This window comes from Mirounga angustirostris, unplaced genomic scaffold, assembly GCF_029215605.1.
Source record: "Mirounga angustirostris isolate CCGP_5_RB_7025 unplaced genomic scaffold, mMirAng1.0.hap1 SCAF_9, whole genome shotgun sequence".
NCBI lineage: Eukaryota > Metazoa > Chordata > Mammalia > Carnivora > Phocidae > Mirounga > Mirounga angustirostris.
This window is the reverse complement of record NW_026991717.1, coordinates 106119696-106143939: the sequence shown is the minus strand read 5'-3', so window position 1 is coordinate 106143939 and position 24244 is coordinate 106119696. Positions and strand designations below refer to the sequence as shown.

Below are 24244 nucleotides of genomic sequence, written 5' to 3'. Positions count from 1 at the left end.
AGGCAGAAAATCAATGACAAAACAATGTCTTCGAATGACACATTAGACCAGATGGACTTAACATATATATAAAACATTCCATCACAAAACAACAGAATATACTCTTTTCAGACAACAGAATACATTCTTTTTAAGTGCACATAGAACATTCTCTAGGAGAGATCACATTAGGCCACAAAACAAGTCTCAATAAATTTAAGAAGATTAAAATCACATCCTGCATCTTTTCTAACCACAATAGTATGAAACTAGAAATCAATTATAAGAAAAAAAAAAAAGGGGAAAAAACACAAACATGTCAAGGCTAAACAACGTGCTACTAAGCAACCTAGGAGTTAAAGAAGAAATAAAAAAATACATGAAGATAAATAAAAACACAGTGGTCCAAAATCTTTGGGCCAAGCAAAAGCAGTTCCAAGAGGGAAATTTATAGAAATACAGGCCTACTTTAAGAAACAAGAAAAATCTCAAACTATCTAACCTTATACCTACAGGAACTAGAAAAGGAAGAACAAAGCCCAAAGTTAGTAGAAGGAAAGAAATAATAAGATCAGAGCAGAAATAAATAAAACACAGACTACAAAAACAATAAAAAAGATCAAGGAAACTAAGAGCTGGCTTTTTCAAAAGATAAACAAGATTGACCAACCTTTAGCTAGACTCCTCAAGAAAAAAAGAGGACCCCCCCAAAAAATCAGAAATGAGACAGCAATAACAACTGACACCACATAAATAGAAAGAATTATAAGAGGCTACTACAAAAATTCTATGCCAACAAATTGGACGACTTAGAAGAAATGGATAAATTCCTAGAAACATATAATCTTCCCAAACTGAATCAGGAATAGAAAATCTGAACAGACCAATTACTAATGAAACTGAATTGGTAATCAAAAAACTCCCAACAAACAAAAGTCCAGGACCAGGTGGTTTCACACATGAATTCTACCAAATATTTAAAGAAAATTTAATATCTGTTCTTCTCAAACTATTCCATATAATAGAAGGAAAGCTTCCAAATACATTCTACAAGGCCAGCATTACCCAGACACCATAAGCAGACAAGACAGTACAGAAAAAGAGTACAGGCCAATATCCCTGATGAACATAGATGCAAAAGTCCTCAACAAAATATTAGCAAACCGCATTCAACAATCCACTATAAAGATCATTCACCATGATTGAGTGGGATTTATTCTGGAGATGTATAGGTAGGTCAATATTTACAAATCAATCAATGTGATACATCACATTAACAAAATGAAAAATAAAAATCATACCATCTCAATAGATGGAGAGAAAGCATCTGATTCAACATCTATTCATGATAAAAACTCTCAACAAAGTGGGGTTAGAGGGAACATATCTTAACAAAATAAAGGCCACATATGAGAAACCCACAGCTAACATAAGTCAGGGGGGAAAAACAGAGCTTTCCTCTAAGATCACAAACAAGACAAAGATGTCCACTCTCACCACTTTCATTCAGCATAGTACTGAAAACCCCAGCAGCAGCAATTGTCAAGAAAAAGAAATAAAAGGCATCCAAATTGGCAAGGAAGAAGTTCAACTGTTACTATTTGCAGATGGCATGTTACTATATGTAGAAAATCCCAAAGATTCCACCAAAAAAAAAAAAAAACTATGAAAAATAATAAATTCAGTAAAGTCGTAGGATACAAAATTAACACACAGAAATCTGTTGGCATTTCTATACACTGATAACAAAGTAGCAGAAAGAGAAATTAAGAAAACAATTCCATTTAGTATTGCATCAGAAAGAATAAAATCACTAGGAATAAACTTTACCAAGGAGGTTAAAGACCTATACTCTGAAAAGTATAAAATATTAATGAAAAAAACTGAAGACCTCACAAACAAATGGAAAGATATTCCATGCTTATGCATTGGAAGGACTAATATTGTTAAAATGTCCATACTACCAAAAGCAGTCTACAGATTCAATGAAATCCCTCCCAAAATACTAACAGCATTTTTTTCACAGAACTAAAACAATCCTACAATTTGTATCGAACCACAAAAAGACCCTGGATAGTCAAAGTAATCTTAAGAAGAACAAAGCTGAAAGAATCACAATCCCAAATTTCAAGATATGCTGCAAATCTATCAAACATTACGGTACGAGCACAAAAACAGACACATACTTCAATAGCACAGAACAGAGAGCTCAGAAATAAACTCATGCTACAGTCTCTTTAATGGAGCTGGGAATGCTAGATAGCTACATGCAGAAGAATGAGACTGGACCACTTTCTTACACCATATACAAAAATAAACTCAAAAATGGGTTAAAGACATAAATGTCAGACCTGAAACCATAAAATTCCTAGAAGAGAACATAGGCAGTCATCTCTTTGATAGTGGTCTTCGCAACATTTTTCTAGGTATGTCTCCTCAGGCAAGGGAAACAAAAGCAAAAATAAATTATTGAGACTACATAAAAATAAAAAGCTTTTGCACAGTGAAGAAAACCATCAGCAAAATGAAAAGGCAACCTACTGAATGAGAGAGGATATTTGCAAATGATATATCCAATAAGAGGTTAATATCTCAACTATAGAAAGAACTTATACAACCCAACACCAGAAAACAAATAATCCAGTTAAAAATGAACTGAGAACTTGAATAGACATTTCTCCAGAGACTTACAGATGGCCAAGAGACACATGAAAAGATGATCAACATCAGTAATCATCAGGGAAATGCAAATCAAAAGCACAATGAGAATCACCTTTCACCTAGTCAGAATGGCTAGAATCAAAAAGACAAGAAATAACAAGTATTGGTGAAGATGTGGAGAAAAAGGAACGCTCATGCATTGTTGGTGGGAATGTAAATCAGTGTAGCCACTGTGGAGAACAGTAAGGAGGTTCCTCAAAACATTACAAATAGAAACACCATATGACCCAGTAATTCTACTCTAGGTATTTACCCAAAGAAAACAGAAAACACTAGTTCATAAAGACAGATGCCACCTCTATGTTTATAGTAGCAATATTTACAATAGCAAAGATATGGAAGCAACCAAGTGGCCACTGAGATGAATAGATAAGGAAGGAGTGGTTTATATGTACAATGAAATATTCCTCAGCCATAAAAAAACGAATGAGACCTTGCCATTTGTGACAACATGGATGGACCTAGAAGGTATTAGGCTAAGTGAAAAAGTCAGAGAAAGACAAATGCCATATGATTTCAATTATATGTGGAATCTAAAAATTAAAACAAAAAGCAGAAACAGACTCATAAAAACAGAGAACAAAACTGATGCTTGCTGGGGGGGAGGGGGAGTTCTGCGGGGGATGGGCAAAATGGGTGAGGGGTAGTGGGAAATATGGAACGAATAAGTCACAGTGATAAAAGGTATAGCACAGCAACTCTAATCAATGGTATTGTAACAGCATCGTATGGAGACAGACGGTAGCTCACTTGTGAACACGGCATAACACACAGACTTGTCAAATCCCTTATGCTGTACGTCTGACACTAATGTAACACTGTGTGTCAACTATACTTAAAAAAAAAAAAAAAAAAGGCCGGGAGGATGAATACCATGAAACAGAAGCCAGGACAGGGCCCACCGCAAGGAGGAGCTTATAGCCTCTTCACGACTACCCCTCCAAAGATGCAAAGATGGGGGGTTAAGGGAATATTTATCATTAGCCCAGTCCTAAAATCTTTAACGGTGCACATTGGTGGAGGTGTGCAGGGCTAGGAGGAGAAGGGGCTTGCTGCCCTACGCCAGGCATGATACTCTCCCTAAACACCGTATTCCTGCTGCTGTGAATAGTGACGGCATGATCCCTTTGCAAAAAACATCCTCTGTTTGCTTATGTCCCTAATGGGACCCAAATGCCAAACAAGTCACCAACAATGCTGTTTGCAGCCATCGGCTGTCCATGTCTAAGGTCATACTTAAACTTGCCTCGCCTCAACTGACCTTTTCCCCGACTGTGGTCCAAATGAGAAAGTCAGCCAAGGAGGAAAATAAAGTGACTTCATGAAAGATTCTGGACACATTTACTAAAGGAGGCAGAATGTTTTTTAGGGTCAATAAAAGCACTTTATAAACTGCAAAGAGTAAGTGAGAAGGCCAAAGTGGAAAATCTGCTTCCACCCCAAATGTAAGTGTCAAGGTAACTGGAGAGCAGGGACAGGAGAGGGGTCAAGAATGCATGGATTCAATTTGTAGTCTCCTTTCTTTGGGGTCCTCATTAAAGTGGAATTTCACTAGAGGATCCCGAAGTGATCAGAGATACATCTGTCCTGAGAATGAGAAACTTAACAGTTCTTTCAGGGCTGTAGAGAAGGTAGGACTACAGAGGAAAACAGACGTGTCCTCCTGAAAGTGGCTCTCCAGTGAAATGTAGGTCGGGTTTGTACAAGAATGTCCTGGGAAGCCTCCTGCACAACTAAGGAAGGATAGAAGAGCCCCTCTGATAGGGAAGCACAGAGGTTAACTGGTTAGGGTCTGCAGTTTGACTCTGTATATTCGTAGCCAATGAGCTGTGTGACCTTGCACAAATATCTTACCTTCTCTGGGCCTCAGATTCCTCAACTATAAAATGGAGATCTTCCTGTATTTCATAAGGCTGTTACAACAAGTAAATGCCTGGCACAAAACAGACCCTCAATAAATGTATTAGTAAGCATCTTGTTAAACCACTTGTAGGTCCATCCTGTTCTACCTAAAGCCAGAGGCATGGACTAAACACCTCCAAGAGTAAAATCTGAAGTCAGCCTTGACCCTGAGGCTCATCCAGCTCTCCCTGCTACTCAACTTTGCAGCCAAGAAAGACACAACAAGGCCTGTTTCTGCTTTCACAGTTTCCAACAGTGGGGTTGTTACGATGGTCTCTGGAAAACAGTTTTTCTGACAGCAAAGATTTCTAGAGACAATCCTGAAACAAGAAATACAAATAGCAGTCAGGTTTTGCTGTGCAGTTGTATCTGCTTAAACAACAGAAGGGAGATAGTGAATGCAGGACGAAGGATGCAATAGGGCAACTTCTTTGTGAACCCCGTGCCATGTCTGGTAGGCTCTGCTGCACCCGAGGTGGCTTTGGTTTTCAGTGGCTGAATGTTCCAGAGGACACAGTTTAAACTAACCCTGTATAATAATGTGTTTTGAGAAAACAGGATCCAAATGTACTTTGAAACTCATTAAAATGTAGGCAATGGCTATTTTTCCCTCTTTCAAAATCGGTCTGATTTCAGAGGAAGACAACTGGTTATATAAATAGACCAATTAGTCTAATAAAATTTTCTTTCAGGAGGGAGAAAACACTGTATTTTCTCCTAATAGTTGGACTTGGCTGTTGGACAAACAAAATGACCTTCTCCTTTCATTCAATTTCAGACCAAAGAGCAGAAAGTGTTAATGTTGGCAAATCAGAAGGGAAGGAAACCATTCCACGGGACATTCCCATCAATATTCCAGGCAGATGCTCTCAAATGGGAAGAAGGCATTTTCAGGCTCTCCAGAGAATGCTGGGGAGGGAGGGCAGAGGAAGAACACACGACCCAGAACACGGGTTTCACAGCTATGATGGTCAACCTCACCGCGGGCGTCCAGCTGATGGGGGTGACAAAATGCATGCCTGCGTGTGCCTGTTGCAGTCACGGGTCTGCTGCCAGTGTCACAGGGCAGTCTAGCCTGGTTAGGAAGACCAGTCATCAACCACCTGCTTGGCGCAACCCTTTGCGCCGGCTGAGCTGACGAGGCACAGCCTGGGAATGACCTACACGGGCAGCACCAGCCAGCACAGAGCAGGGGTGAGAGGGACAAGCGGAGGCATGTGAGTTAGCTGATGGGGGCTGCCGGGGAGGAGAGAGACCCCAGGGCTTTGACTTGGCATTGCTAAGTCACTTTTCCATAGGAGAAGGCAGAGACATTTAAACCCGAGATGAGGCTGACAACAACCCACACTGGGGCTGGGATGGGGCTCAGAGGCAGGGCGGAAGGATACATAACGTATTTTTTGAATAGCTCTGGGGAAACAAACTAATCTTCGCAAGTACAGACTGGTGTTGCCATGGAATATTGGAAGAGCCAAGAGAAGGAGAGTTGTTCTAGCTTGTTCAGATTGGGTGAGTGGAATTTACTAGGCTGGGCTGGAACTAGTAATCTGCATGCCTATGGAAATAGGACCACCTGGCCATCCTCAAAGCACATAGGGATCCAGATCCAGACTGATTTGGGCAGGAAGCAGCTGTAGGAGTGGAAAAAAGAATGGTACAAATTTTAAGATTATTTGTTCTAGTTTTGTGAACAATAGTATGGGTGTTTTGATAGAGATTACATTCTATCTGTAGATTGCTTTGGGCAGTACGGACATTTTAACGTTAATTCTTCTAACCCATGAGCATGTTGTATCTTTCCATTTATTTGTGTTGTCAAATAACCCTTAAATTTGTATGGACACAAAAGACCCTCAATAGCCAAAGCAATCTTGAGTGAGAAGAACAAAGATGGAGGTATCACAATCCCAGATTTAAAATTATACTACAAAGCTACAGTAATCAAAAAGAGGATGTACCTGCACAAAAATAGACAAAAAGATCAATGGAACAGAACCCCAAAATAAACCCACACTTATATGGTCAATCTATGACAAAGGAGGCATGAATATGCAAAGTCTCTTCAGTAAATGGTGCTGGGAAAACTAGCCACCTACATGCAAAAAAGAATGAAACTAGACCACTTGCTTATACCATATATAAAAATAAACTTGGATTAAAGACCTATATGTGAGACCTGAAACCATAAAACTCCTAAAAGATAACATAAGCAGTATCTCTTGGACATCAGCCTTAGCAACATATTTATGGGTATGTCTCCTCAGGCAAGGGAAACAAAAGCAAAAATAAACTCTGAGGAATGCACCAGAATAAAAAGCTTTTGCACAGTGAAGAAAACCATCAACAAAACAAAAAGGCAACCTACTGAATGGGAGATGATATATGCAAATGATATAGCCAAATAAGGTTAATATCCAAAATATGGAAAAAACTTAGACAACACCAAAAACCCAACAATCGGATTAAAAAGTGGGCAGAGGACCTGAATAGACATTTTCCCAAAAAAGGTATATAGATGGCCAACAGACTATGAAAAGATGTGCAACATCACTCATCATCAGTGAAATGCAAATCAAAACCACAATGAGCTATCACCTCACACCTGTCAGAATGGCTAATGTCAAAAAGACATGAAATAAGTGTTGGCAACGTTGTGGAGAAAAAGGAACCATCGTGCACTATTAGTGGGAATATAAATTGGTGCAGTCACTATGAAAAACAGTATGGCGGTTCCTCAAAACATTAAAAGTAGAAATACCATATGATCCAGTAATCCCACCACTGGGTATTTACTCGAAGAAAACAAAAACACTAATTTGAAAAGATATATGCATCTCTACGTTTATTGTAGCATTTTTTGACAATAGCCAAGATATGGAAACAACCCAAGTGTCCATCAATAGATGAATGGATAAAGATGTGGTATATATATACAATGGAGTATCACTCAACCATAAAAAGTAATGAGATGTTGCCATTAGTAACAATATGGATGGATCTAGTAGGTATTATGCTGAGTATAATAATTCAGAAAGATACCATTGATTAAACTTATATGTGAAATCTGAAAAAACAAAACAAAACCAGAAACAGACTCCTAAATACAGAGAATAAACTGATGGTTGCCAGTTGGGGGCGGGGGGGGGGGGGCAGGCAAAACAGGTGAAGGGAATTAAGAGGTATAAACTTCCAGTTATGAATAAGTCACTGCATGAAAAGTATAACATAAGGAATATAGTCAATAATATTGTAATAATTTTGTATGGTGACAGATGGTAACTACGCTTATCATAGCGACCATTTCATAACGCATATAATTGTTGGATCACTATGTTATAGACCTGAAACTTACATGATATGGTATGTTAATTATACATCAATAAAAAAATGGTATAGCTTTTGTAAATGCTATAGCTTAATAAGTGGTAGCTATTACTACTACTATATATACATATCTATGTGTTCTTGTATTATAGCAGGTATTGACCTAAGTGTTTCAAATTCATTCTGTATAATATTTACAGCGACCCTGATTATCATTCCCATTTTACAGAGTGAAAACTGAAGAACAGTCCAATCTGTAACCTCTCCAAGGCCACCCAGTTTGGGAGTGGTGGAGCTGGGATTCAAACCCCAGCCTATCTAGCACTAGAAGCCTTTGCTTTCAGTCACTGTGCTAACTTTCTTTTTGAGGTAACCAATCTTCTCATTTGGATTCTGGATTAAAAAACAGTGTGGACTGACAGGTCAGGAGGAATCGTGGGATGACATTCAGGACTTCACTTGAATGAGAATGCATGGCACTTTGTGTGCTTACTTACGTTACACTTCCTTTGCTGGCCCATGGGACCAGCGGGTACTAAGAGAGGGCAGAGAAAACAGTCTTGAAAAGGACGTAAAGAATCCTTTAGTCTGACCACCTTGCTTTACTTTAAACAAATGGGGGGTCTTTATATTGGAGAAAAAAAGATAAAAGGGCACTGTTGACATTTTCAAATACCAGGAGAGGTGTTGGCAATAAGAGGCACTTCTAAATAAAAAATATGTTTAGGGAGTGGGAGTTAAGGGGACATACATAAGCTTGTAAGGACAATTAAAATAAGTTTAATACTCGATGCCATGAAGTGACAGAAAGGGCTTTCCCAGGAGGAGCACGACTGTCTTATTGGAAACATTAGCATAAGAACTGGGATTTGTCAAGGACACCGGATGACCTCTCTGGCATCAAGTGGGAAGGGAGACCAATGGCCTCCATGGACTGTGCTCTCTATTGTCTCTCTTTGGATTTATCATTAAAATTCGGGGAGAGAAGAACTGCCATTTTGAAGATGACTGTACCTTCTCCCTCAGCTAGAGAAGCCACATTTTCCTTGGGTCTCAAGTGGACTTGTCTTTATAAAAAGTAAAATGAAACAGAACTTGCTCAAGCTTATCTCCTTGGGCTAGTCATGAAGAAGGGGGCTCATGAGTATATTTGAAAATACCAATGGATCAACATCTATACTGATAAGTTACTTATAACTAACCTACATCAGAATATTCCGTAAGTATCTCCAGAGGCACAGTACACAGTGTACTTTATTATCTCCTCATGAAAGCCAGTACAGTAAATGGCCCGTATTGTCGCTGTTCGTGCAAGGGGGCAGAAGCAGTGCTAAAATCTGTAAGCGGGTTTGTTGGCTCTGTTTTTCATGCTGTCAGTGACTGGAATCCAAGAGCCTTTCTGTGTGGGCATCTACTTAATTCCTTTTCAGTGCTTTTAACACTCTAATTTTCCTGTGTTTTATAATCATTATAGCTTCCCCTGAATCCCAAGTCATAGGACAATGTTGGTTTAAAAAAAGGTAAAGGTCAGAGGTGAGTCCTAGAGATCCAAGTCCAAGGTCAGGCATTTGTGCCAACACCCATGTTGTTGGCCAATATGATTTTATGCTGGCAAGTGAGTCTCAAGCATCCCTGACTGATGGGGCAGGTTTTACTGCTCTCCCAAGTGTTAACAGACAAGAAAGCTCTACTCACTGTGGCCACTCCAGAGGCCCAAACTACTTCTTCATTTCAGGTGCCATCCCCCCAAATGTAGCTATTTAAAGGAAGCAAGTACTAAACAAGGGTCCTCCAGAGGAGACTACACAATGCCTTTTATTTTTCTCCTGATGAAACCCAGGCCAACACCCTTTTTTATCTAGGGTGTCCAAACCAAACCTAACCATCAACTGCTAAAAATTATTGATTTTTGATAGTTGGAAAGGACACATGAAAGAAAACAAAGTGTACTAGTTCTGTTCACAAGAATTTTTCCAGCTTAAAACAAAAAGCTCTTCTGACCCACAGATTTCAGTTAGCAAACTGCCACGTAGAAAAGGTATCCATGCTCGATTTACAAAACCTCTGATATCTTTATCCTCCTGGCTGAGATATGGAGATTAAAGGGGCAAGTGGTATTAGTACTCCATTAAAAAAAAAAAGAAGAAAAAGGAAAAAATCCTTCACACTGCCAGCCACAAATAAAACATTAGGACCTCTATTCCTAAGTAAACTTATAAGCTAAAATGAGGGGGAGGGAAGCTGAGAACAGTAACTTTCATAAAATATGATTTAAAAATGCCAAATAAGTCTACAGGAGGATCAGTGTGCTAGGGTTTTTCTGTCTTCTGCCAACACTAGCATTGATCTGTCTGTAAGGAAATGGTTCATTTCTGAAAGGTGTTAATTGCACTAGCAGTTTCAATAAGAGGACTATGGAGCAGCTCCATTTCTTCATATGGGAACTCCAGTCCTAGTAAAGGGCTGCCTGGCTGCATGTAAACCATTTCTCTTGCTAAAGGATCTTTCAGTAAATTTCTTTTGGATTTTCCCCATGACAGTGTTTGAAAAATCAGTTCTAATGATCCAGAGTTGGATCCTCTACCTTAATCTGGTCCCAGTTTTCCCTCCACTTCCTCAGCCTCCTTCTGCCTGACCACTTCCTTTGAGCATCTTGACTTCTGACAGGAGGGGAGTGGGAAATGGAGGGGGTCAAATTCAATGCTGCTCTCATCAACTGTGTGGCGACAGACGTGGGACAGACTCCTGGCTAAAAGAGGATCCCAGCATTAATTGTGATTCTCCCTTTGTGCACATAGGCACACAGGATTCCTGCAGACAAGGCACAGATGATGAAATCTGAGAGGTGTGAGGACAGATAAAACCCACACAAGTACACACACACTTTAGTTTCTATAAAGCTTTGGAACAAAAGCACTCTGTAATCTCCCTCTAATGCCAAGTTTACAATGCCTCCTGAACAGACAAAGGTGACTCAGGAGAATGCACCAAACTCCTTTCAGCGCTTATTTAACCTGGCCACCTGTGTGAGCTCAGAGAAAGGGCACTGACTTCACCTGAGTCAGCACCAAGCCTCATGATCCCTCGCAGGAGATGATTTAGCACAAAGGAAGATTCATCTCACAGAAAGGCCGTCACCTTCTTAAGCTCTGTGGATTCGTGAGGACTTGCCCAAATTTCAATCTCTCTGGAGCTACATGAAGGCAAAACTCAGTGCAACCACAAAACTCTAAGCAAACTCTCTGTTTTCTTCTGTGTTATGATTATTAGCATTTTGGGATAACTTAGTGCCAGTTAAGGAAACTCAGCCAACAAAAAGCATGTATTATTCTCAAACCAAGGGAAAGAAAAACATTTAAAAAGTTGTCTTTAAAGTCATAAATCCAGAATGCCTTTATCCAAGTGTGTCTTCACATATCTTTTCTGTGTTAACTTCTGTGGGTGTTGCCAGTTTTTATAATCTAGGAGAGTGAACAGGTGGGATTGTTTTGCTTTTAGAGCATGGACATGTATTTCACATACACATTTAAAGGGAAGATGAGAAATGAGACACAAAAGGGCAAGAAAGAAAAATAGTCTTTCCATTACAGTTTTTTTGAGTGTATGTGATGGTTATTTTTAGTTTGTAAGGATTAGTGGTTAATGATTTGGGAATTTTTTCCCAAGTAGAAGTCCTGGGCTAAACATTGGGTGTATTCCAGCTCCCCTCTTCTGGATGGTTCTGTGCCTCAGGGAAGTGTCCTCACAAGTAAGTCCTCTGCCTCTCTTCATGTCTATATGAAATGTTTGGACATCCACACACAAAGCACTTGAAAGTTCACAATCTGGGGGGGTGGTTGGTAAAGGTGATCATGGGAAGGGCTAGGGTAGGAAAGTAACAATGGGCTGGGAGTTCTGTTGGGTAAGACGCCAGTGCCCATCCTGTTTAACCACTCACTTTCTGTGGAACAGGGGACAAGAACACCGCCTCATCCCCACTTCAGGGGACTCACAGACATTATTACACCATACAAAGCCACAAGGTCCTTACCATCTATGACTCTGTGGTATGCTACATAAATGGGTATCCAAACAGTTTCTACAGATAATAAAACCTTCCATTTTAAAAGGTAGAAAGGAATTCAGAAAGCATTTTGTTTTGAAGGAAAAAAAAAAAAAAGGCAACCAAAATATCCAGCAGACACCAATTCCAGGAACAGGGCTGACCTTATGTTCCTAAGAAAAGAGTATCAGGAAATCTCAGGAAGCCAAGTAGGGATGGCCCACCATGCTGAGAGTGGTTCAGGGAGCGGATGTGAGAGGCTGGCTTGGAGATCTTGGACCTTCCTGTCTTGGTGGGAAAGGGCGGCCCCAGCCCGCAGGAAGGGATCCCACAGGGCAGCAGGGGGAGCAGCTCAGGGCAGAGCTCACCATTGACGGCTCTCTTCTTCACTGCTCTTTGTTTAAAAATCCTTCTTTGGGGTACACTTAGTTACTCAACTTTGGATTGAGAAATACTTCTTGGGAAGGTACAAACACTGTTTGTGGATGTTGAAGAATGAATATGCTAAAACCGCTGATAAATTTTATCTCTTAGCATAAAAATGACCAGGGTTATGTCGACTCCCAGTCCAGGACCTTGGGACTCTTACCAGCAATCAAAAAGGCATAGTTGGATCCAGACCCATTGTTACTGAAACATTTCATAATAAATTCAAAACTAAAGTGGAAAAAAAAAAAAAGATGTAGCTGGATCACCCAGAGAGCTGGTATGTGGCTCACATTATTTCTTCTTTTTCTATGATTGTATTGTTAAACCATTTTGTTTCATTAAATGAAGGCTGAGTTCACTTTTTCTACACAGTCTGTAATGTGTGTGTATACATATATACATTATACACACACAGGCACATATGTATACACACACACTTTGTATAAAATGGATTCATATGTTAATTTTAAAATTTGCTATTGGGGCACCTGGGTGGCTCAGCTGATTGAGTGTCCAACTCTTGATTTCAGCTCAGATCATCATCTCAGAGTCATGAGATCAAGCCCCACACTGGGCTCCGCACTGGGCATGGAGCCTGCTTGAGATTTGCTCTCTCCCTCTCTCCCCCACCTCTCTCCGACCCCCGCTGTCTCTCCCTCTCTCTCTCAAAAAAAAAAAAAAAAAAAAATCCCAGATATTTCATCTGCAAATGCTTCCATCTGATCTACAATATCTCTTTATAAATATTCAGAATGATCACTTAAACATGAAAAAACATTTTGTCCCTCATACTTGCTTGAAGTCCTCCAATGACTCATCTTGGCACTCCTTCACATGGCCTCCAGTGTCCTTCATGCTCAGCCTCAACTCCTCTAACCCCCACGGCCCTATACCTTTGCTCATTACAGTCCTGCCACACTGCCAGAGAGTTACTCAAACTCACTCTTTCTCAAGATCTTTGTGTACTTCTTGAATCTAACTTGCCTTCAGCCTTTGGGTTCAGCTTAAATGTCATTTCCTCAGGATGGCCTCACTTGATGACCTAGATTAGGTTTGGTCTATCTCTTATATCTTCTCAAAGCACCTTAGACCTTTTTTAAAAATCGAATTCTAAGTTAATGATAATGTTATTTTATTTAACGTCAATTGTAAGGTAATGATAGTTATTTGTATGATTTCTTTTTTCTTATCTGTTTTCTTCCCCATCCCAGCTGGACTTAAATTCCTTGAAGGCAAAGATAATATCTGGTGTGGTCCTCTCTGCATCCCCAGCCCCTTGCTAGTACCTGAGCCTAGCAGACCCATGGCTGCTATGCATATATGCATGGACTCACTCCTGGTAAGTGAGTAGGCAGATCCGTATCTTTTTGGTTATTTACATCCCACATACATGTCTTTAGCTTCTGGAAAAGTGCAATATAGTTCTCTCTGGAATAAAAATGGAACCCAGCTTCATGTACAATTTAGCACTTAATAATCTTGATGATGTTGGTGGATCTTGTTCAGGGAGAGGATGATGATAATGACACATTCAGTATGTTATGAAATTACTACTCATAACTCAACAATACTAATAAATTACTCCTGTATTGCAACTTTCCAAATCCTTTCATGTGTACTCCCTCATTTGAAGTGGGTACTATTGGTGTCCTCATCCCTGCTTTGCAGAGGTAGGCTGAAGAGCAGTGGCAGGAGTGGAAGGAGGTCCCCTGACTCAGACTAGTGTGTGCTTCTTCCACGCTACCATGTGAGGTTGGTTCACCTCTCTGGGTCTCAGCTTCACCTATCAACCAGGGATTCAGACCAAGTGCTTTTGAAAGATTTTCTATCTTGGCAATTCTCTGTGTTTTTAATCGTCACCAAGCTCTATGAAATGAAGGGTGATGACAAGTGATTATAATACAAAACTTAGCATTCAGGACCTCCTGACAATTTTTAGGACCATGCAGGACACCATCCAATGGAGTCAACATTCAACGTTAGGAACTCTTGAAGTCACCAAGCTCCCAGAATCTTAGGGGATCACAAAATCCTGGAAAAGGGCTTGAAGTCTATATTTTTAAAGAAAGAAATGCACTTTATCTTGAATTGCACAACAAAATGAAGTCTTGTTCAGAGTCCTTAAAAATGTCTCCACTTGGGCGCCTGGGTGGCTCAGTTGGTTGGGCGACTGCCTTCGGCTCAGGTCATGGTCCTGGAGTCCCGGGGTTGAGTCCCGCATCAGGCTCCCTGCTCGGCGGGGAGTCTGCTTCTCCCTCTGACCCTCCTCCTTCTCCTGCTCTCTGTCTCTCATTCTCTCTCTCTCAAATAAATAAATAAAATCTTTAAAAAAAAAAAATGTCTCCACTTACATAACTTCTAACACAGATTCCCCAAGCCCTCAGTTATCTGGCCTAGGACTATTTGTTCCTACTTAGCTAGTACTACTCAAAAGTTACTGCAGGCATCAGTTTCTGGGTAGATCACACTGTAAAACCATTGGCCTATTTTGTCACAAGTAAAACTAGTAGCCACATTTTAGATTTAGATGTTTATACAACCTGAAGTCGTTCCTTCCTAACCTCCTCACTGAATCCTCTTCCACGGTCACTCTGTGAACCTTGGTGGGCCCTAAGCCCCATCCTCCAACCTCCTTTTATTCTTCAGCCTCTACCCTAGTCAGGTCTGTGCCCATGTTCTTATTAATGGGAAGTAGAAGAAAAATGGGGAATGGCCAGAGGTAGTCTAGCTCAGAGCTCTGGCTAGGAGTTAAGAATATCTGGATTCTGATCCCAGGGTTTGGGGGCTTTTTTTCTATTTTTTTAATTGTGGCATAATATACAGAATATGCCATTTACCTTCTTAACCATTTTTAAGTGTGTAGCGCAGTAGCATTAAGTACATTCACACTGTTGTGCAACCATCACCACCATCCATCTCCAGAATCTTTTACATCCTTCAAAACTGAAACCCCACACCCCTTAAACACTAATTCCCTACACCCCCACCCCTAGTCCCTGGCAAGCACCATTTTGCTTTTTGTCTCTGTAAGTTTGACTTTCTAGGTCATTCTAGGTACTTCATAAAAGTGGAATCATACATTTGTCCTTTGGGGTTTGGCTTTTTTCATTAGGCATGCCTTCAAAGTTCATCCATGTTGTAACATGCATCAAAATTTGCTTCCTTTTTAAGGCTGAATAATCGTCCATTGTATGCATATACCACATTTTGTTTATCCATTCATCTGTCGAAGAACACCTGGATTGTTTCCACCTTTCAGATATTGTGAATAATGCTGCTGTGAAGATCGGTGTACAAATATCTGTTCAAGTCCCTGCTTTCAATTCTTCTGGTGATACATCCAGAAATGGAATTGCTAGACCATGTGGTAATTTTATGTTTAATGTTTTGAGAAACTGCCTGCCATCTTGTTTTCCATAGTGGCTGCACCATTTTACATTCCCATGAAAACTGCACAAGACTTCTAATTTTTTTGTTTAAACTAATGTGCTGAATGGCCTTTGGTGAGTCACAATTTCTCTGAGCCTTAGTTTCCTTATCTATAAAATGAGGGGATTGGAATGGACAGTCTTTAAGGTTTCTTCTAGCAATAGAAAACTATATTGGTCTAATTAAATCAAGTTGCAATTAAAGCCAAAAAGCAGTCTGAAAGGTTTATAAGCATGACTTGATACCTTCAACCTTCTTCGTAATACAATAATCATTTTTCAAAGGACAGCACAAAGAGTCTAAAATCATTTCATAGACGCAGATGTCATTGATGATGGTAGTGGCCACTTCCTGAGCATCTCCTCTGCTGAACACTGTTCCAAGTATCCCACACACACTATCTCATGCCCCAGTTGTACAGATAAGGAAACTGAGGCATGGCAAAATTACACTATGTGCCCAAGAGAACACAGCCAGTGAGTGAAAGAGCCGAGATTTGCCTGTGGACAGCTCTGCTGTGGGGACGGGTTCTTCACCACCAGACCTGGATAAAGTATTTCTTCCTCAGTGTTTCTCAAGTCCTGACTGTTCTTAACTGTTTTCTTTCTTTTCCTTGATCACACTTCCATTTAAATGTCTCAGCCCTGGGCGCCTGGGTGGCTCAGTTGGTTAAGCGACTGCCTTCGGCTCAGGTCATGATCCTGGAGTCCCGGGATCGAGTCCCGGGATCGAGTCCCGCATCGGGCTCCCTGCTCGGCAGGGAGTCTGCTTCTCCCTCTGACCCTCCTCCCTCTCATGCTCTCTGTCTCTCATTCTGTCTCAAATAAATAAATAAAATCTTTAAAAAAATAAAAATAAAAATAAAAATAAAAAAAATAAATAAATGTCTCAGCCCTTAGCAAAGAATAGCTGAATTTCCTCCACTATGGCATTTAAGCTTTTTTATTTTTAGGCATAGAGGCTGAAATGTACAAAGCTGTCCCAGAAATCCTCTGGGTGAATGCTTTTTAGTAATTTCATCTGATACCTTTGCAAGTGTTTTTCAGAAAATCACTTTTAAGGGACGCTCCTTGAAGGAAGAAGAAATAGAATCCTTATGGTGTTCTGGATAATAATCTTATGACATGGATTTTATTACCTTGATTTTGTAAGCAAAGACACTGAGATTCAGAGAGGTGTGGTAGCTCACCCAGGTCACCAAGTCAAAACAGAATAGAGCTGGGAGGTAAGCCTGTCACCAAGTGAAGCCCACACTCCTTCCTACGGGAGACACCCCACCAAGAACATAGAATGCCACTTAGGAAAATCACTGCAAGGTCAGTGACATATCACAATCTCAGGTGCTGTCTCTATTCAGTTGAGCAACTGGTGTCTGAAAGAAAAATAAAGGAAAGCGAAGAGGTTCACAGCTTCCCAGGAGCAAATCTGCAAGGAGAGGGTAAAACTCAGTCTCCAATGAAGATTAGATTCTCTTTGGGCACCAGAGGCTCTGTTTTCTCTTAGAACAAAGATTGCGGAGGGAGGATATTACTAGATAACAAATATTCTAGTTACCAAAAAAAAAAAAAAAAAAAACCCCACACAAAATGCATATATATATATATATCAAAGATATAGTTTAAAGTAATTAGACTTATCTGGTTAAGAAGAAACCATCTTAATAGTGCCATATGGTTCTTAATCTTGCTTAGTACCCATTCTAGGTTTTATAGGGATTGGGTGAGGGGGAGTAAGATCTAGGTCCCAGATTTAGTTGGGAAAAACTCTCTCAAGAGGATTCTGAAATACTAGAATAAAGTTAAGGACTTCTAAAATTTTGAAGAAAAAAATTAAGAGACGCACATGTGAGTGATGTCCAACTCAAACGATAAGGGGACCTCAAGATTTCCACTGGATTCAGACAAAAGGTAGGAGATATTTATCAGAGAAATGATGATCTGGATTGTTAACCCTACACAGAGAACATTACAGTTTCTTGAGGCACAGACTGATTTTTATTTCCTACCCTTCACCATACTGAGCATAATGACATTTATATACCAAGCCAACGATGCACATTTCTTTATAGTTCAAACTAGTATTTTCATTTGAATTATAAACTCTGAGGTCTTTCTTTTAAGTATTAAAAATGCTAAATAGGCTACAGCAACTGAATTAAATATGTGCACCATGAAAAACAATGAATAGAACAACGGTGGCGGTTGTCAGCCACAGGGGGTTAGCGTGCCTGAAGAGCCAGATTATGGACCACGGTACTGGAAAAGTAATAATGCAACATAAGCCCGATTCTGTAGCACAATTAGGTTGTGTTAAAGTAGCTTAGGTCATCAGATTTGGCTGGGGCCAACCTAGGTGAGTACAGTTCCCTTCGAGAAGTTAAGACACTTCAGGGCATGAATCCACAGAGACAAGCCCTCCTCCGTCTTTTATTCATGAAGTCATAAAAGCCACAGTCTTTGTTTCCTCAGTCTAAAACTTCTACCAACGATACAAATCAGTTATTCTTGTGAAAACATGCTAGGTAGGAGACATTTGGTAGAATCCAAAGTGACTTTACTTTTGTTTCTATAAGAGATTAGTGTTTCCTCAATATCAGGAGAATACTGGCACCTAACCTTGAGAATCAAGTTACCAATTACAATTCACTTTGGCAATATTTGCCTGAGAAGTATTTCTATGATTATTTCACTTTTAGTGATAAGGAGAATTCTCAGGGACAGTCATGCCTTCAGCCCCAGTACATGGTGACCAGCATATAAAATGTTCTTGAAATGGCACGGATTATATCACTGAAGATTTCTAAAGAGAGATAAGTCTCCCAACAAGATAGCCAATATTTTCCAAATTTAGTTTTCTGTCTCAAATCGCTGGAAAGGGTATAACTTAAGGAAAGTAATTCTTATCCCCTAGAAACTATCTGACAGAGAATGGATTATCCTGATTTTTCCCTACTTGAAGAATTGACCTTTTATCCATCTTTATTCCCCTATGCATCTAGTAGGCGATAATACATGCTTTGTGAATTCAACTAACGTGGTTATAGGAATGACATAGATCACATGTGCTTTTTTATTTTCAACATAAAGGCATCAAATCCATGTTTCCTCCTCACTTCAAAATAAGGCTTCCAGCATGGTACCTTAAATGTACACGAGAAAGACTTTTCATGATACATTAACCTCACTGCACATGAATCCTGGGTCTGGCACCTCACTTATTATTCATTAGGATAATGTGGACCCAAAAGGGATCTGCAGAAGTTTAGAAAACCTCTCCTGGTCTCGCCCAGCACTAAGGGAAAGACCCCTTCATCCCAGAAACACAGTCAATACCCAAACAAAGCAGGAATGGCATTCACCTGACCCAACCCCCTGGCGTGTCCTGACTGTTTAAAGGGGGTGCATTACTTCACCTACGCTAGAGCCAAAGTGCTAGAAATACTTGATATTTGGCAAACAACGTTATCAACGGCTCACAGTTGGCCCAGAAAGAACTATTGCATAACCAGAGGAAAACATTCTGGTTCTTTGATTCTGCAGATTAAAACATATACTGCAGTTAGCACTGAGAGCTTACCAGTGCGAGGTGTTGGAAGAACACAAAGAAGTACACAGCCAGCTGGTTTGCAGTAGGCCAGAAGCTGGCTGGGTAAACCAAACTTACAGATTTCAGGATCCCTGTGGCATCTTCATGGAGCCATGTAGGGTAGACCACTTCATCATTCAGGATGGCCTCAAAGAGGTCATCTTCATTCTCCGCCTCGAAGGGTGCGTGACCACAGAGCATCTCATAGAGCAACACGCCCATCGCCCACCAATCTACTGCGGGTCCATAGAGCATTTCCTGGAGGATCTGTGCAGAGGGGGCCAAGGTGAGAACATCTGATCAATGAATGTGTCCTGAATGACTAGGGAAAATGATGGATTAGGAAAGAGGTTTCATTTCATCTCTAGAGAGTGGTCTGTTTTCTCTGTGGTTCAACTCAGAGGACCTTTCATCCAGGTGATCAAACATTTATGGCCTGTTTTGGCCAAGGTAATGGCATGTGCAGATCCAAAACAGAAAGGGTGTCCCTGTAGAGGGAGGAGGAGATTGGGCTCACTCACTCGCATGGGAAAGACTGAGGAACTTTTCTCTACTTCTGATAAATGGGGCTGGGATCAAAGCACTGAGTAGAGACAAAGAGGAAAATAAATAGCTGGGAGTAGAGCACACTTTGTCCTCATTCAGGGCAAATGCCTAAAGCAATGGCAAGGTTTACACAAAAATTTTTTAACTCAAATTGTTATTTATAGGAACCAAGGACATTTTCAGGCATCATTCACCCAATGAGGCATCAGGGAGTGTGGAGGTGTCAGCTTTCAACGCGCCCATAAAGCTCAGTGCACCAAAACAGCCTGTGACATTAATGCTCGGGATTGCCCAAGCGGCACTCACCTCTGGAGCAATATAGTCTGGCGTGCCACAGAAGGTTGCCGTGGTGACTCCATTACAGATCCCTTCCTTGCACATCCCAAAGTCTGCCAGCTTACAGTGGCCCTCATGGTCCAACAGTACGTTGTCCAATTTGAGATCTCTGGAAGAAAGAGTATGCAACATGCATAGGACAGCCAGGCCCCAAACCCTGATGGGCTGGCTCGTGGGGTGGCTAAGGAGACCACACCAAGCAAGCTTCCTGCATACACCTCCAAGGTAACAAACTTCTTTGGGTTATCTTGGAAAAAGCTTTAGGTCAACTCAAAATTTGCCTCATGGTTCCTAGATGATGGTCCCTTGTGAATAGGCTAACCACATACAACCCCCCGAGGCCCGATGGTACCCCCTCCCGGGGGTGTCTCCACAGTCGCTGTAGGACTGACCTTCTGGAGCCTCACCCCCACCGTGGGCTGTGGCGGGGCCCTCATGGCTCTGTGTGCCTAGCCCTGCTCTGGGAATCCAGTTCTGTTGGCCTGGCGTGACAGAAAGACTTGGTGTCTGTCCAGCCTGGGATCACGTTTCAGCTCAGAGGAGGCAGGTGATGCCAGCGCAGGCGGGACCCGTTTCCAAGCTGTGCTCTGGGAGCTCATGAGTTGCTACAGTCTGACCACACAGGTCGCACAGACAGCGGTCACCGGAGACACCCAGGAATGAAAACAAAGTCCTGTCTTCTAGGAATCCCTGATAAGTGAGGTGAAAGCAAAGGAGTTTTCCTGGCACACATCAGTGGGAACGCAGAGCAGGCCTCCTCTCGGCTTGTGTGCCCCTGGCAGCAGTCTCCCTGGGAGTAAGCAAAGGTGTGCTGGGTCTCTGAGCGCCCACTTCAGAAAAGCAAGCCTTTTGCACTTGAAACCAAACCCAGCCTTGTTCCCCTTCTCCATACAAAATCCCACTTTCCAACAAGCAAGCGTTCTCAGGGGGCTGGGATCTGTGGAAACGGTTTCCTTCCACCACAGCCCCCACACAATATAAGCAAGACCTATTTAGCCCACGTGAAGGAGCACTCACGAGATGCAGGGTGGCAGGTGGGATGACTATGATCATGGCCTCGGGAGGGAGGCCACTGCCAGGAGCACGGTCTTTCTCAGCCATTCTTCCAGGAATGGTCACAGACCCTCCGCCCTATTAGCGCCTGGTTGTCTGGCTTCTCTGGGACAGATGGCACACATCAGACGTGTTCAGGGTTAGAGATTACAGTCTGCCGCCCCAGGAGAGAGCAAGACCGTGGGGGATCTGAGTAAGCCTGGGGGCGGCCTCTGTCGGCACCATGTTCTAGCCCAGCCAGCCAGGCCTGTGTGGACCTGCGCCCAGAGCCTGCTCTCTCACATTGCCAAACAAGGGTACTGGGTCTCTGAATTCTCCTAAAGCTGTTAGCTTGCTACGGACCCGTAAAGGATTTTCTTTGGTAACAGAAAACAAGTGCTAACAGAAACCTACAACGGTCTCAAGAACTGACCTGTGATTGCTCAAGAGAGTTTGTGACTAACAGCCCAAGTAAGAGGTTTAATTGGATATTACTCAGTTGCTGTCATGGGTGGCAGGAATTGTTCTGGGAGAGACAAGTGCTTGCAATCAGTTTTGTAAGCCACCCAGCACCATGCCCTCTGCACAGAGAAGCCCGGGGACACGGCCTCACTGCCTGGAAGACAGACTGAGCAGTATAGGGGGCTCGACTCATCCCCGTCATAGGATGCCCAAGGCCACACTTCAATCCTGGCATTTCAGACTCATTTTCGGCATTCCTCAGGACTGTATAAGGCCCGAGGGAAATGCCACTGTTGGTTTCATACCAGGTGCTAACTAACAGACCAAACTCCCAAATTGGGATCCCAAGGGGGTTCAGTTAAGAGCATAATATAATCCCAGGCTATCAGTTCTGCCCTTGGTCCAAATGTCTCACACCTTCTCTCTAAGTTCTGACCCGATATCCCTGGATAGTCAACGTTGCCCCCAGAGTACCCAGTTCATGCCTCAATGATGGTACACCCTGCACTGTATTCCGGAAGGCTCTGTCTGTGTACCTGTCTTCCCCTTAGCTGGAGCTAAGCCTTCCTCCTCCCTCGCTCCAGCTTGGGCCTGGCAGAAGGTGCTGCCCCAAGAGATAAACAGAAGCATTTCAGACAGACAACAGCGAGCTGCCCTGGCCAACTCAGAGCCTGTCTTATTTTTAGGGAAAGAAAGGAAGCTTCATAAACCTCAGTGGGATCCTTGTTCCAAAGTAATTACACTTAAAAAAGGGATGTGCTTTTCCCCTTAGAGATGGATTCCAGAGGGAAAAGAAGAATCCTGAAATATAAGCTCAAATTCTTTGCTTTGGTGACACTGGTGAAGGGAAACTACTTTCGGAAAGGCAGTTATGGACCCAATCATGATACTTTTCCTCGGCTTGCAGCCAGATGAAAGAGTGAAACACTGACGGGGTTGGTCAAATAGATCCAAAGGTTAAAGATTCATTCATGGCCACCATCAGCTTCCATTCTAAGGGTAATCATTATTTTTACTTAAAAAAAAAAATGCAAAAGCAAAAAAATCATCCTTTGACTTCTGACTTTGAAATAGGCAGAGGTCAGTTTTTGGCTTTGCAGTAGCTCCCCAGCCTTCAATGCCAACATGTAACTCAACAGCCAAACTTAACAAGGCTACACAATGAAGATTACAAGTTCATACAGGGCAGAGGCTCAGATTCCAAAATGCCAAATACACAATTACGGGCTCATCATTCATTAGCTCATTGAGCCCCCGTATTTCATAGCTATAACTTTTGTCATACAAGCACAGAAGGGTAGAAAGAGTTATTTTAAACATTGTTGTTGCTGGGTAATCAGGGTTACTTAAAATGCCCACAGTGGTTTCATTGAGAGGCATCCCAAGTGGTTGAGGACAAAGGAAATTCAGAAATTCTATTTATTTTGTTTCCACTGAGCTATTCCGAGAGTCATGAAACAGAATAACATGAGTCTTTCTGCTTAGATCACTGGAATCAGTGACTCCTCCAAAAGAAATAAAGGAAGGTGAGTTGAGAGCTGGCTCCTTGAACAAGAATGACTCTAAGAGGCTATTCAGTAACTATTTTTAATGTATTTGAAAATTTTTTTTTTATCATGGAAAATTTCAAATCTATACAAATGTACAGAGAATATAACAACTCCCATGGTGCTCACAGACCATAAGCGACTATCAATGCATGCCCAGTTTTGTTTGTGTATACCTTCACTCCCTACTGGAGCCATCCTTTTTCAGATTTTGAAGCAAATCCGAGACATAAAATCATCTCATCTGTAAATATTTTAATATCTGAATCTAAGAGACAACAATTCTTCAATAAAATATAACTTTTGATATTGGTTATTATAAAGCATACAGTCAATATACTATTACAATATACTGCTTTCTGTCTGCTCGTTTGGGTATGTGCGTGCACAGCTAACAAATGCTGCATGTTCACCAGATGCTAAGTGCTTTAACCGTATTACTTTATCCTCATAACAACCCTCTGAACTAGGATCTGCTGCAACATTATTTAGTTACCCAGGGGTAAATCCAGGATTCAAACTCAGTTCTGCTCACCTCCCCCCAGAGCATGGGCTCATAACCCACTACAGCAGGCAAATACTCTTTTATACACTGGTATTGCACTGCTGGCTAGTCCTCCTAGGAGATTATTTCCTGACACCTCCCCAACTGAAACAAGAACCATCTGAGAATCAGTAAGTATCTCAAGACTGAAGAATGACAAAGGGACATTTTTGTGCACATCAGTATGAAATGCATAATCAAAATTCTACCCCCCAAAATGTTTTTTTGCTTTGGGTTTTAGTTTGTGCAAGGAGAGGGAATTCAATGGATGTTACCCAACCTTTGTATGGGAATAGGGGCGTGCACAGCAAATGTGTCTCTACTGGTCAAATATTCTGAAGATAATTCACTGCTATTTTCTAAGGA

General features: G+C 41.4%; 1 protein-coding gene across 2 annotated transcripts in view; it reads right to left on the bottom strand.

Moving 5' to 3' along the window:
- PRKCH (protein kinase C eta) overlaps positions 1-24244 on the bottom strand; it is a 221176-nt gene that overhangs the window by 9116 nt on the left and 187816 nt on the right. For both annotated transcript variants that reach the window (XM_064571148.1, XM_045900996.3), the window contains 2 exons: positions 20264-20402; positions 19490-19678 (listed from right to left, as the gene is read on the bottom strand). In XM_064571148.1, the coding sequence (XP_064427218.1) occupies positions 19490-19678; positions 20264-20402 (328 nt within the window). The remainder of the gene's footprint in view (positions 1-19489; positions 19679-20263; positions 20403-24244) is intronic.